This window comes from Peromyscus maniculatus, chromosome 17 (genome assembly GCF_049852395.1).
Source record: "Peromyscus maniculatus bairdii isolate BWxNUB_F1_BW_parent chromosome 17, HU_Pman_BW_mat_3.1, whole genome shotgun sequence".
Lineage (NCBI taxonomy): Eukaryota > Metazoa > Chordata > Mammalia > Rodentia > Cricetidae > Peromyscus > Peromyscus maniculatus.
The window spans coordinates 54,739,873-54,754,998 of NC_134868.1; the positions used below are offsets into that span (position 1 = coordinate 54,739,873).

Sequence of the window (15,126 nt, forward strand, 5' to 3'; positions counted from 1 at the left end):
GTCACATCAGGGAAATCTTCCAGTTGCATTTTGAGACCATAGTTCGAGTTGAAACCATAGTTCTTTCATTAAATCATTTAACTTGAGATATGTGATGTTATTAAATCATTGTTAAAGGGCAGATTAGAAGGGAATTGTGTGTATAATGTGTACTGAGTATGATAGGGTAAAGTTGATAGTTAGAATTTCATCAGTGGCCAAACTTCAATATGATTTTGCTAAGATTTATTCAACATGGAAGCATGGAAGCAAAGCACATGCCATTGAACCCTCCCCCAAGGAAGACCCCTTTTCTTATGCTCCCTGAAAACATTGGGTGCACTATACCCATGCTGGGCATTTCATTCTAGAGGCAGCAGCCACCCGAGCATGTGTGGACACCTGGTTCTCAGTCACCTGACCAGCTGTGTTTGCTCCTCTGCAGCATCCATCGCATCCACCTGCAATGACCCTGGAATGCCTCAGAATGGTACCCGCTATGGTGACAGCCGGGAACCTGGAGATACCATCACCTTCCAGTGTGACCCTGGATATCAGCTCCAAGGACAAGCCAAGATCACCTGTGTGCAGCTGAACAGCCGCTTCTTCTGGCAGCCAGACCCTCCATCGTGCATAGGTACTGGGCCTGGGAAATGGAAATGTCATGCTTGGAAATGAAAGCAGCCTACCCTTCGAATTGGCTCGCTAATGTTTTGTTTCTTCAGGAGGACATTTCAGGAGCTTCTTAAATGGCCTCGGGCTCTCTGAGACAATCCTGAGTTTTTATTGCAAACCTTTATTTTATTAGATGAACTAAAGGATGTTATTTCCTTAATGTACAGTAATTGACATTTATCTAACATTTCTTGTCCTTAAGAGTTCTTATGTAAATATATATCAACCAAACCAGGTGACTTAAAATTTTATGTGGCTCAAAATTTATAAGCCCACCACTGCTGGCCTTGTTTGTAATATAAAACAGACCTTCAAGCAAAACCTACTACTGAGAAGCTCTTTATCCTTTCGGAAGGATGTTTTTCATACTTTTTATCCTTTTAGAAGTATGTTTTTCATATCCTTTTGATATATAATATCTGTACCTTTAGAATCCCAAAAGGTAGAAATTATATTGCCTTTGGGGAAAAATGAAAATAGAGAATAAATTGTATATAACATTAATTAAAATTCCCTGTCCAACTTATTAATGTAGCAATAAATGGCTTTGCCAGCTATTATCTTAATAGACATCTGAGATGATCGTTCACAAATATGATTTTCGGGAAATAGATTTTCATATAACATCTAGGAATCATGTAAATTGCCCTTCATTCTGTTAAATATTTTTAACATAAAATACCTATCTAGAATATTCAGTCATAATTCCAAAATGGAAATTTAACTAAACTTTATATTTTTTATGAACTAATTTAGTTTAGTTGGCACTTCTAGATATTCTGCTTGAAAACATAAAAATTAAGTTGATCTGTGATGAAAGGCTCTGGCAGGGACATGAGGGGCTCCCTGGTTGCCTTGAAGACCGATGAGATTCAAGGGCTGTGTTCATTGGCACCAGGTCTGGAAGAGAGCCTTCCATGTTTAGCAGGCTTCTCTGTAACTTCGTATCCCTTCCCTGTGAGCACCCTCAGTCTTTCATCGCTCACCCTGTTAACGGAGGCTCCTGACACTTTGGATAGTTTTCAAAATAGAATAAATGCAGCTGTCATTGTAAAAAAAATATTAACATTGTGAAGGACCCTGAAAATGGAGCTGCTTCTTCTGCCCTTTATGTCTCAGCTGCGATGTATGTATCTATGTTGTATGAATGTCCGTATTGTGTTGTATGTGTATTATGTGTGCATTTGTGTGTGTTGTATATGCATTTCTGTGCCTGTATTTTTATGTGTCCATGTGTTTGTTGTATATGTTATGCATTGTTGCACACACACACACACACACACACACACACACACACACATACACACACACATATATATATATGGTATGGGTGTGTCTGTCTATGTTGTTTAAATGATTTAATTTTCTTCTATTTTATATTTTAATCTCATGAAGGAAAATCTTGAAAAGCAATTTCAAGTTAATCTTTTAAAGGCAATTTATCCTTTCTACATTCAAGAGGTAATTGTAAAATTTGACCACTCTCCTTGGTACTCTGTACCTTTGACATAACCATCTCTCAGTTACCTAATTTTTAGCAAGAACTGAAAAACCCAGAGCTCAGCAGAAAGCACTCATTGTCCTTCTGGTCCTCGAGCAGCACTTCCAAGGACACATGGAAATCATTTGCAGCAATTGAAGAGTCAGGTGTTTGAGAGACTAGACCTGCCTACCCATATAGATGTCAGCAACAGAAAGACAGATGCTATCTCTTCATTACTGTGACTTTCACTTCTCACAAGTGAGGGTTGTGTCCCCTGCAGCACATTTCCAGAGTGATGTCTCAGCTGACTGTGGACTAGCTCCCCTATAAATCCTTTACTCAACAGGCAGCATTAAAAAAAAAAAAAAAAAAAACATCTTTTTTTCTTATTTGGAGATAATGCATGTTTATTGCAAATGTTTTATAAGCTATGGCAATGCAAGAAGTGAAAAGAGATGTTGTCTTTTCACCTGGAGGCATATGCTATTAACATAAACATACATCAATAAAATTCATAAGCGTATGTATAGATTTTGCTTTAAAATAATTTTAGACAAGTCCTGCCCAAATGCTAACTTGGTAGTACAAGGTATTTTGGGTGCTATTTTTTTTTTGTTTTCCACCAGATTTTTAGTGACCGTGGGGGGTCTCTGGGGACAGCTCCTCTCTCCTGACACCAGTGAAATCATCTGTTATCTCATCGGTGCAGCCCACCAGTGCTGGACCCATTATTTCTGTACACACGCACAGGGGAGTTCTCTCTTATGAAGTCAACCATAATAAAACAGCCCTTGGAAAACATCCATGATTGTAAAGGAAGGACGTCTTTCTTCAGACTTATCTCTCTAAGACTCTCCATTCCCCCTACGCCCCACCCCAATAAAAGTCTGTTTCCACCAACTCCACTTGCCATTGGCCATATTTGTTTGTTTTCTCTAGTGAGAAATGTCACAACTTAGGATGGTTCTTAACTGTGTGGTATGGACAGAAAGGGATGCATTATTCTTATTTTAATTCCCATTTTAGATTAGATAGAGGTGTGAACCTCATCATTCCATTTGATTCCTGGTTGTGTGGTTTGTTTTTTGTCGGTTTGTTGTTGCTGGTGGTTTTTGTTTTTGTGTTTTCAGACTTACAGCTACTATCCTCTTCCCTCATCCTCAGTGTGCTGTGTCCTCTTTGTGTGTACAAGCTCCTTTTCTGTTCAAGCTTTCCTGACATGCCACCAGCTCCTGTGACACATCTAACAAACATACATTTCCCGAGATTTGCCGTTAACTTCCTCAGGATCTACTTTATTATCCCTCTTCTTTTCCTTTCTGAAAGCCCCCTGAAAATGGAACTTCTCTTTGGGGCTTTTATAGCTTAGCTATGGTGTGTGTGTATGTATCTGTGCATCTGTTATATGTGCATCTCTCTGTCAGTCTTTGTATGTATGTCTTTGTATGAGCTTTGTGTATGTTTGGGGTGTTACATGTATATGCATGAGTGTTGTGTGTGTGTGTTTGTATGTGTATAAAATGTGTGTTATGTGGGCATGGGGGAATACACATATATATGCAATTGTGCTCACTCATGAATGTTTGTGCATGTGGAGCCCAGAAATCAATGTCAGGTGTCTTCTTTAACCATGTTAGTTTTTGAGAGTATCTCTGAGCCCAGAGTTCACCAATGTGGCTAGACAGGTTAGAGAGCAAGCCCCTGAAATCCACCCATCTCCCCCTTCCCACACCATCCCTGGGGTTAAGTTGTTTATGGCCATGATCAGCTTTATACATGAGTACTGGGGGAGCAAACGTGGGTCCTCACCCTTGTACACTGTACACTTGATTCATGAGCTTTCTCTTTAGCAATATAGCTGAGTCCTAAGAAATGAGGTCTCCAGACACTGAATTTTCATAATTGGAATGGTATGTTCTGCCCCTCAAAACCTTCCAGTTTTGCTTTGTTTAGTCCTTTTTCCCCCCCTAGGGTCCAAATTCTACAGAGCTCTAAAAAGTGTCAATTTATCCATGATCTGCATACACTATTAGATGGCCAGAGCTGGCCCCAACCTGCAGGATGACTATTTAAAGACTAAGTCCCTCACTGAATGGTGTGAGTTCTCCAGTGTTTCATGCAAAAATTCTGGTTGTCTGTGTCAACTTGAGCTGGTTGGCATGGGAGCTGACCTGTGTAGAGAGGATTCTGTTACAGATGGAACTGAGCATGCTTTGTGGAGCCAGTCCAGGTGGCATTGATAGAGTCTCTGAACTGCATCTTCTAAACTCTAATTCTGCCTAAAAGCTTTTATGAGCTCCCTAATTAAAGCCTAATGAAGCCCAAATGAAGGATTCCAGAACTAGAGAGAATGGTGCTACTTACCATCACATTCGGCATTAGCACCCCCATTTGGTGGAGCTCCCGGGACCAGTAGGAAGGACCAGATTACCCCGTGTTGCCTTTAAATCAATATTTGAATCATACTCTGAGCAGCCCTTTGTGACAGTGCCCCAAGTCTCTCACTTTTCATCTCCCAGGTCCTATGTAGAACAGAACCTTCCCGGATTTCAGGCACCTCTACCTCTACACCTCCATGTCAGTATGACCTCCCTATCAGATTTGCCTTCCTATCCCAGATGCTGTATGCATCCATGATGAGTGCTGTGGGAAAGACTCTCAATATGAGGGCGATGAAGGGACCACACGATGATGACCACATCATTAGTAAGATGGAACTGCATGGCAGCAGATATAGCGCTTCATATTCTGTCAACACATCTCATGTAACTTGAGTGTACTCAGGTGATATTCAGAGTTTGCATTGATCACACTGAGTTTACTGCAAAACATGATGATTTCATTGTATTTCTTGTTTTGAAAAATTGGATTTTCAGGAATGTTAATTGACAGTTTAATGACCTAGCCATTACTGAAAACTGTGGACTACATTCTTCTATCTTCTTTAACTTTATTTACACAGAGCACACCTTTATTTGTGGAGGGGGGAAAGAGATGACCAATACGGATATTTTATTGTTTATTTATTTATTCCTAAATATGCGTATATATGTATATTGTCAATGATATGAAATGTCTATAATTTAGTAGGAATGCTTTGGCTTAATTAGAGTGATATTTTGAAAGAACTTGGTCACAAACTACAGAATCTGCCTAAAGAACCATGAGATCTATGACAGCATCAGCACCTTAAATATGCAAACTTAAATATTTACAGTGTTTGAACAATGCCCATGGGGTAGAGATTTAACAGAAATTTAGTAAATAAAATAATACTGAATATCTTCAGATTCAAGGAACCAAATTATCCCACCTGATAATAATGCTAAGCCATGTGGTCAATAGCCAACTGAAATGAATGTGAGTGCAGGCAAATCACAACCATCGGCTGTGAGGCTCACTCAATCCTTACCATATGGAGTTTCAACAATAATACCTAAGTGCTATGATCACACACTCTCTAGAGGAGCGAGTGTTGCAGCTCAGCCCCCATCACAGCCTTCCCTAAATATCATATAATCATCCATTGTTTGCTTTGTTGCTTTGATCCAGTGGGGAGAGAACCCCAGGCCCATACTGTGGGAACTTAAAATATGATACAATTACTTACTAAACAGCTGTTTCCTTGTGATGAAGGAAGTGTCCTGGTTATTAGACATAAAGAAAAATGAGTCGGGTGGTGGTGGCACACACCTTTAATCCCAGCACTTGGGAGGCAGAGGCAGGAGGATCTCTGTGAGTTCAAGGCCAGCCTGGTCTCCAAAGTGAATTCCAGGAAAGGCACAAAGCTACATAGAGAAACCCTGTTTCAAAAAAAAGAAAGAAAGAAAGAAAGGGAGGGAGGGAGGGAGGGAGGGAGGGAGGGAGGGAGGGAGGGAGGGAGGGAGGGAGGGAAAAGAAAGAAAGAAAGAAAGAAGGAAGGAAGGGAGGGAGGGAGGGAGGGAGAGAGAGAGAGAGAGAGAGAGAGAGAGAGAGAGAGAGAGAGAGAGAGAAAGAAAGAAAGAAAGAAAGAAAGAAAGAAAGAAAGAAAGAAAGAAAGAAAGAAAGAGAAGAAAGAAAAGGAAAATGGATAGACTGGTCATTATGTCACTCAAAGCCTGTGTTCTAGAGGGTTCACTGACTTCGTCAATGGATGATAAATGACAGCAGAATCATTGGAATCATATGGTGACATTCAAGAAGGGTTTTATATAGCTTTGAGTTTAAGTACATACATGCACATGTGTGTGTGTGTGTGTGCACACATAGAGAGTGTGAGGGTTAAGTAGACTGTTCAATTAATTTGAATAAAATTTAAGCTATTAAAAGACATTTTATTTGTCAGTTGTAAGCATATAAAGCATGGCTGGGGGCTGTAGGCTCACACCTGTAATCCTTACACTTGGGAGGCATGAGAATCATGGTGGGTTCCAGGCCAGCTGGAGCTACAGTGTGAGTTCCAGCTGGGCTACCGAACGAGAACCTGCCTCAAAAATAAATAAATAAATGTTTAAGAATTCTCTCTAAAAACCAGATGAGGCCGGGCGGTGGTGGCGCACGCCTTTAATCCCAGCACTCGGGAGGCAGAGCCAGGCGGATCTCCGTGAGTTCGAGGCCAGCCTGGGCTACCAAGTGAGCTCCAGGAAAGGCGCAAAGCTACGCAGAGAAACCCTGTCTCGAAAAACCAAAAATAAAATAAAATAAAATAAAAACCAGATGAAGTATAAAATCCTCAAGGATCACAATTAAAGGTACAGACTTTGTGGGTTTTAATAACTTGTCCCGACATGTGTAGGCCAACTGTCTTAGATGGCCGTGCTGACAATTGCAGCCTTTCTAGAAAGCATTCCTTGCCTGTGTTCAGCCTTCTGGATCTCTGCTCTAACGTTACTCCTATGACTTTGTTCTGTGACAGCCGCTTGCGGTGGGAATCTGACGGGCCCAGCTGGAGTGATTTTATCCCCTAACTACCCACAGCCGTACCCTCCCGGGAAGGAGTGTGATTGGAGAATTAAGGTGAACCCGGACTTTGTCATTGCCTTGATATTCAAAAGGTGCGTCTGGTGCAGACTCCCTCATTTCAGTAGGATTTTAATGCCCTCCCCAACTCACTACATTTGTCACCCCAGAGTGTCCAACTTGACAGGTCTAGCAGATACCCAGTCAGAGGCAGGGTGGCAGGAGCTATGAGATTTTTGCCTTGATGAGCAGCGCTCTGCATGTAAGACATGCATGAATTTCTTTTGCACACTGCTTGTCCGGCCCACGCTGTGTTCTGTACATCAAGGCTTCATTTGCAGAATATTCGGCCCAGTGGTGAAAAACATGCCGTGGAGATGCTTGACAGAGGAATGCCACCTCAATGTCCTGTTCACTGCAGTCTGTGAAAGCTGATTCATTTCCACAGCATGCTCTGTCCAACGGTCCTCAGAGCAATGCTGTTACCATCCTTAAAACTGTTGGGATGAAGTAGACATAAAACTAAAAGATTCCCCAGACTTTGCCTGCTGTAAGGTTTGCATTCTAGATATCAGTGTCTAAGAAAAGGACAGTCACTCCTGCTACACTAGATGATAAAAGTTCAGTACCATAATGATAAAGGCCCTTTACCTACTCAAGCTTGAACCCTTGAGTGATGGTGATGTTTGGGGGAGGTTTGGAACCTTTTATACACAGGGCCTTATTCATTGACATATAGTCATATAGGTGGGACTTGGGGGTTATAGTATAGCCCTGCATCCAGCTAGGCTGTTCTTGGACCCGCAAGATATGAGCAAGCCAGGCCATAACCTCTGGCCTCCATGGGTCTGAGATTCTGAGTGTCAGTCAGTTAACAGGGCACTTTCTCCTGAGGGTACTTCTACGGATGACCAAAGGAACAAATACTTGTAGGACAATCAGAGAGCACACAGAATGAGTGAGCCTCCTCTAGTATACCTTCCTTAAAACCCAGATGTCCATCTGACTCCTGGAGATAGAGTGAAGTGCCCATCGGATACAAGCAGAGCCTCGTTACTCGGTTTCACACGTCCCCTGTGGCAGTGACCAATGATCAAAGCTACCAAGGAACATTCCATTTGATAATAAATAAGGGCATTTATCAAAGAAAGGTTCTTTACTGTGTCTTACACACCTCTCTGAAAGATGGACAACACAAATAATCCCCAAGTATCCTTCAACTATTGGATCCTGTGAACCATTAGCTTGTTCCCTATCTGTTTAGTTCCATAGTCTGATAGGTTCTCTGAGCTGGAGAGTCTGTGTACTAAGATGAGAATCATCCTGTGATTGTCATCCCAGGGTCCATGTGGTGTGAGGGAAGTAGACAACATGCTGTGTAGGAACAAGGATGCTCAGACAGGAGGAATCCAAGATGTTCTTCTGAGGCCCCTGTATGTAGACACCAACCCAAGTCTTCAGAGGACTCTATTAACACACAGGACTCTCTCAGAAGACTGAATTCTAATATGCTTTTGTAGGGAGGATGGGAGTCTGACATGAGAAAAATTGGAGGAGAGCATTCTAGAACCACAGCAAGTGTATGCTGATATTGGTGACTATGGGGAGCAATGTTTATCGCTGTCCCTGTGGACCGTATGGTGATGTTCATTCACAGAACTCAAACCCACTTCACAGACTGGGTTAGATCTGGGGAAGTTAAGGTTTATAGGTATATAGTGCTATGATACATGGAAATAAGCCTTCAAAGGTCATTGGAATTAATTGTAAATTAAACACCATGGTTCCATGCTCAAACTATTGTATACTTAAAGCATGTTCAGCACAGAATGTGTTTTTTTTTCTTTCATAGTCTGATTGTATTTCAGTGTTCAGTAGATAATGATGATCATAATCAGCCTGGCTAGACATTGGAGATGGTACACAAGTAGATTCTAGAATTATTCATAAAAATGACCATGACTAAAATTATTCTTCCAATAAAATCCCACATGGCATTTGCTATTCTACCAACTCCCTAAGCTTTGGACCCTCCCTCTGCTCTTCCTCCATCATGTCTGATGGCAGCAAATTTGCCAATAAAATTTACTTTTAAAAATTTATACATTTACAAATAGATGTTTTAGGATAACAGTGATGTCGTTGTGCCTCTTGGTAACAGATGACTCAAGTCTTATCTTGGAGTAGATGTTGATATTAGAAAAGAAAATAAAGAGTGAGAGAGAAGCAGAGAAATTGGGAAGGAGGGTGAGAATGAGGGAATAAGAGAGAGATTGGTTGGAATATTCAATGCGGTACATGATGAGAAATATTTGTTCTCTGCCCAGGCAGGAACCATAAACATTGGCTCACTTATCCAAGGAAACAAAGATAATTAGAGTTTTTAATGTAAAAAAACAGTGAGAGGTTTTTAATTTTTAACTTTTATAATATACAGCAGTGCAAAGTACATAAATCTCAAAATGTCCACTTAATAATCAAGATTCCATGGGAATCTATCTCTTTTGAGTCCAGTCTCTTTCAAATTGCCCTTCTTTAGCAAGTCACAGGAATAGGGAAAGGGTGCTATACCCATATTACTATAACTTTTTTTTAGCTCCATTTAAAATTGTCGATATGTTAGCCATTATGCAAAACATTGATAGTGCTTATTACAAATGATACTTCTAATTTAGCATGGTGGTTGGTTTGTGTTTAAGTTTGATTGTTGTAATAATTTAAATTATTATATCATAGCAAACTAAACCATAATGGGTTTGCAAAAGCTTACTCTGAGACACAGGGTGGGCTTGTGTTGGGGACTCAGGTGATACTCTCTTTTCCTGTAGTTTTAGCATGGAGCCCAGTTATGACTTCCTGCATATCTATGAAGGGGAGGACTCCAACAGCCCCCTGATTGGAAGCTTCCAGGGCTCTCAAGCCCCAGAGAGAATTGAGAGCAGTGGTAATAGCCTCTTCCTGGCATTCAGGAGCGATGCTTCAGTTGGCCTGTCGGGGTTTGCCATTGAATTTAAAGGTATGTGACGGAATGGATTTGTGGGAAATTTACCTTGTGTCAGGGGTGATGTCTGCTGTCAGCATTTCTTTGTGAGATTTTATATCTCAAACACATGTGCTCCTGACCTACATGTATGAGTGTGTGTGTGTGTGTGTGTGTGTGTGTGTGTGTGGTCTTTTGGAAGAAGAAAATCACAGCTTCTGTGTGTTAAAAAACCTATTCCTATCTCTGAATGAAAAAGAGGCAAAAATAGCAGGAAAAAGGTTTTTCCGGGTGCATCGTCACCTGAGGATAGATTATGGCATGTGCAATAACTGGTTTGATGACATTTAAAAATTATTTTGATATGTGTTAGCATTTCTTAAGATGCCTAGATTTAAATTCATTGAGATAGCTTTGCCTCACTCTTTCCCACTGGGGCACTATCCATCCCCCACTGTGTCTTCCTCACCCATGGGCACATACTCGATGAGAAACTCTGATCCAGACAGATATTCGTGTCTCTGAAACTCAAATCCACAGCCCACAGGTGATTTGTGATCTGTCCAATCCAAGGAAAACGTAAAAAGCTGCACACAAAAACAACTCCAACCTGAGCATTTTGCTGTTCTGCAACATGAATTCCTTTGTGACTGAAGGAAGAGAGAGTTTAAGACACAGCAATAATTAGACAGTAGTTAGCCTGATATCATCAATCATAATGAGGATTTAGGTAAAAATAAGTAAATAGACTTGTAGTGAAATTTATAAAGTAAAATGAAGGTGCCTTTTATCTCAGTCACCATTTTAACGGATTTGTATTGCTTTATAAGGCTCTAACTTAAAAAAAATATTTATCATCTCAAAATGCACAAACATAGGATCTGTATTAAAATGCATAGTTAAAACTGTATGGCTGAGCCTATGCCTTTGGAGTGGAAACAGCTATGCTTGGGAGTGATGAGAATGGCCTTTATGCAGTAGCACCTCATCAAATGGCACTCATATTCAGAAGACCCTAGATGACCCTCACCAAGTCTTTTTCTGGTCTACTATAGCTACAGCCCTAACAGCTACTCAAGCCAGGGCCCACTAAAAGCAAGTATATAACGTTAAAAGCCAGAAGTGAAGGAGACGTCTTTATTTGGGTTCATTGTTTCCAAACAGTCATCCTTTAATTGGGTATTTGTAGTTCTTAATGTTTGAAACATTTTCTTGAAGAGTGAGCAGGAAAGCCTCACTGGGGGCCAACAGAATTGCTGTGACTGCATGGTCGGGGTGGGGGTGGGGGGCAATCTCAGCATGAGTGCAACAAACTGCAGAGACAGTTGCGACATATGATGGGCCAGGAGGGTTCCCCGGGCAGCCTCACCATGCAGCCACCCCAGGAGCCCTACATGTAACACCAATTTGTTATACAAAGCAGGGATTTGCAAAGGTATTCCTAAGTGGAATGGACAGGAACAACAGAAAAATACACACCAGTACGAAGCCATCTAATTAGAAAACATAGCAAAATGTAAGCCAGAAAGGGGTCTGTGATTTATCACTGAGCACTCGGAACTGACAATCAGTAAATAGAACCACAAGATTAGATGCAGTCATTTGAAGACAAACCAGCTACCCAACTCTCAATCAGTAGTGTGCAGTAGAGAGCTGTGTAAGCCACGTCTTACCAAGCCACACAGGGGTCTGAAAGAGATTTATAGCAAAAGAGAATCAGAAAGAAAGGCAAAGCCATGGGTCTACATTGATTGACACAGCAGGAAATGTTCCCCTTTTAGTGAGGCAAGGATGGTGCTTGAAAGCACATCTGTGCTTACCATATCTTGAATGATAAACAATGAAATGGGGCAACTTTGATGTCTATGAGTAAACAAGCAATGAAAAATAGACAGTTTTATTTATTTATTTTCCTTATCCATTTAAATATTTAGTGGTCTATATGGGGTTTAAGGTTACTATAAAGACTTATGAGAATGTCAGCTACCATTTGGAATATCCTAATATGTTTTCAATGAGGCAAATAGAGACTGATCTTTGCCTATCAGCTGCTTGCTAAGGGACCACCAATAACAGGGGACGGTTTTCAGATAAATTGATGTTGTTGACCAAAGTATGTAAACATGAATTGCTCTTTTAAATTTAATAAATTATCCTAACAGCGTCAGTGTCTATGGTGCATCCAGCTATAACATATTATATAGATTGGGAGAATGTCTACCAGGTAATCTTCCCTAGTTTTGTGTTGATCCACAGAGTGTTAAAAGTCTAACTGAAAATCTTGAAAACTAATGAATAAAATAGCGAGACGTGCCTCTTGTACTTCCCATAAGACTCCCCAAGATGTGATATTTGTTTGATATTTTCCTTTCCCACTAACTACACGTCATCCATGCCCTGGGTGTATTTCTGAGCCTGCTTGGTCCCTTTCTCTCTCTTGCATACCTAACAGTCTCCATATCACTTTTCCTTCTGAGATTAATGCATGCAATCGCTCAGTTGGGTGATGAACGACATGCTGACCGTGACCAGGAAGAAATAAAAGTAACATCATCAATCTTGATCCCAGACAAGAAATACAAAATGGAATTCAGCATTGTACTTGTATGTTCCAAAGCACCTTACATATATGATTGACACTTGAATTTCTATAGTAGATAAAAGAAATGGCATTTATAAACTTTACATAGAGGCAGAGTTTTCAAACCAAAAGAAAAACAGCCTAGATGCTTTTCTAGGCTTTGAAGTTATCCGAGAGCCTAAATCAATGCAAATAACCTCATTATGCCCCATCCCTCCTACAACACCAACGAGACAGCCATACATTGAGCTGAATAGTGTTCTTTACCTTCTGTAACACCCACTGGAAAGTCTGTGAAGTTCAGTTTCTCAGACCTTGGCCTCACTAGGCCCTTTCATGGAGAGGTGAAAATAAAGATATGTTTAGTAAATGAAGCACTAATCAAATCTAAAATTTCATAGAACACATGGTTATAGACAGATATTCATTGACTTATTGATATTATGAGTGGCCTGTGGAAGTAGAAAGTGAAAAATATTGCAGAGTAACAAACTCTGAGTGTTCAGACAGAGTTTACATGACACCAAGGCTGGGCCTTGTAGTCAGTGGCTACAGGGTTGGTGCTCACAAGTGTGTCCTCGTGAGTGCCCTGCCTGGATCTGGTCTCCAGATTTCTAGCACTTACACCGAAGAACGATGACAATACCTGGCATTGGGCTCAGCTCAGACTGGCATGTGGCACACCCTCAGTGAGTCTCGAGGATGAAGTCATGGGGCAGCTGTCACACACCAGATGTCCTCCTTGATAGCTGTCACTCATGTCACTTGCCTGCTAAGCTTGACAGTCTTCAATGCGCAGTATCGGCCCTAAGAACAGTGATTCAGAGCACGTTCTGAGTTTCTGACTCGATTCTGTCTATGTTGCCATGAGAACATGCGCTTGATTTACAGGGAATCTGCAGTTTTCGTTTTGTAAAACCAAATTATCAGTCATCAGTGGTGTGCGACAAGTTCACAGTGGGATGGGTCAGGAATAAGTTGGCAAACGAGCCTCAAATCTTCCTCAATCCATTTTAAAATGCACACCAATTAGACCTTCAACAACTTACAAACTGCACATCACACAAACACCCTGGCTTTGCTTATGTGAAAATAACTTTATATCACTCTGTAATAAAGTTGTCAATTTAAAGGAGTAAATATCATTTACTTATTGGGAAAAAATTCCCAGCTGCAAACTTGTAAGCTAACATGGTCATTAGCTGATGGGTGAGTGTTTCTAAGAAGTGTTTCCATGCTGGACACTGTAGTGGGCCCTGAGTGAAGTAAGTGAAGAAACAAAAAAATAAGTACTCATGGATGCAGTCATGCACACATGTTCTTTCTCCTTCAGAGAAGCCCCGGGAAGCTTGCTTTGATCCTGGGAACATAATGAATGGGACAAGGATTGGGACAGACTTCAAACTGGGCTCCACAGTTACCTATCAGTGTGACTCTGGCTATAAGATTGTGGATCCCTCGTCCATTGAGTGTGTGACAGGAGCTGATGGGAAGCCCTCTTGGGACCGGGCACTACCTGCCTGCCAAGGTATGTCTGACTCAACTTTGCTCCTTCCTTCTGTCAAATATTTTATTTTAAATACAGTCTCACAATCCAGGGATATAATTCCTACCGAAGATGGGGGCCACTCACTTAGGCAGTTACTGCTAAGTCCTTAAGACAGTCCTTAGTCACTTAGATGTTCTCATTGTGTTTGACAAGGCAATGTTTTTATTTTATTCAGATGATTTGAAACTTTTGTGTCTGTTTTGTTCACTTTTCCGTCTGATCCACAGGAGGTACATCCTTCAGAAGCTTCTCAATAAAGAGATGAAGATTAAAATAAATAAATAAAAGATGAAGATAGATGACAAATAAGATAGATGATAGATAGATGATAGATAGATGATAGATAGATAGATAGATAGATAGATAGATAGATAGATAGATAGATAGATGATAGATAGATAGATGGGTGGATGAACAGATTGATAGATTGGTAGGTAAGTGATACAGTTAGATATAAGAGGAATGGGGTATTTGCAAAATGGGCTGTTTGGATTTCATATGACTGAGCTAAAATAAAGTAGGTTTCCATCCTTTATACTTAATTTTAGAAATTTGGTTCCTAAGCTTTTGAGAAAGCAAATCTTTTTTTCTGAAATAGCCAGGTTGAATTGATGTAGCTGAGGTGGAAACAGTCAACTGTCAACACTGATGGCCAGCGTCACAGTATCTCACTGGAAACTTCTATTTTGAGATTATACACCAATACCCTCCATCTAAAAGGGGAATTAACGTTTCAATTTACAAATTGTAAAATACTTATCTCAGTTAGGGTTCCTATTTTTGGTACTTTAACACCAGGATCACAAACAACTTGGGGAGGAAATGGTTTAATTTCAGCTTCAAACTCTCAGGCCGCGCTCCATCTTTGAGGTAAGTCAGGCCAAACCTGGGACCAGAGTAAATCAAAGGGCACGGAGTCATGGAGGAAGTCTACACATGGC

The 15,126-nt window shown here is 40.7% G+C and overlaps 1 protein-coding gene across 2 annotated transcripts in view; it reads left to right on the forward strand.

Moving 5' to 3' along the window:
* Csmd1 (CUB and Sushi multiple domains 1) overlaps positions 1–15,126 on the forward strand; it is a 1,611,441-nt gene that overhangs the window by 1,411,757 nt on the left and 184,558 nt on the right. For both annotated transcript variants that reach the window (XM_042262873.2, XM_042262874.2), the window contains exons 27-30: positions 425–616; positions 7,032–7,170; positions 9,904–10,091; positions 13,970–14,164. In XM_042262873.2, the coding sequence (XP_042118807.2) occupies positions 425–616; positions 7,032–7,170; positions 9,904–10,091; positions 13,970–14,164 (714 nt within the window). The remainder of the gene's footprint in view (positions 1–424; positions 617–7,031; positions 7,171–9,903; positions 10,092–13,969; positions 14,165–15,126) is intronic.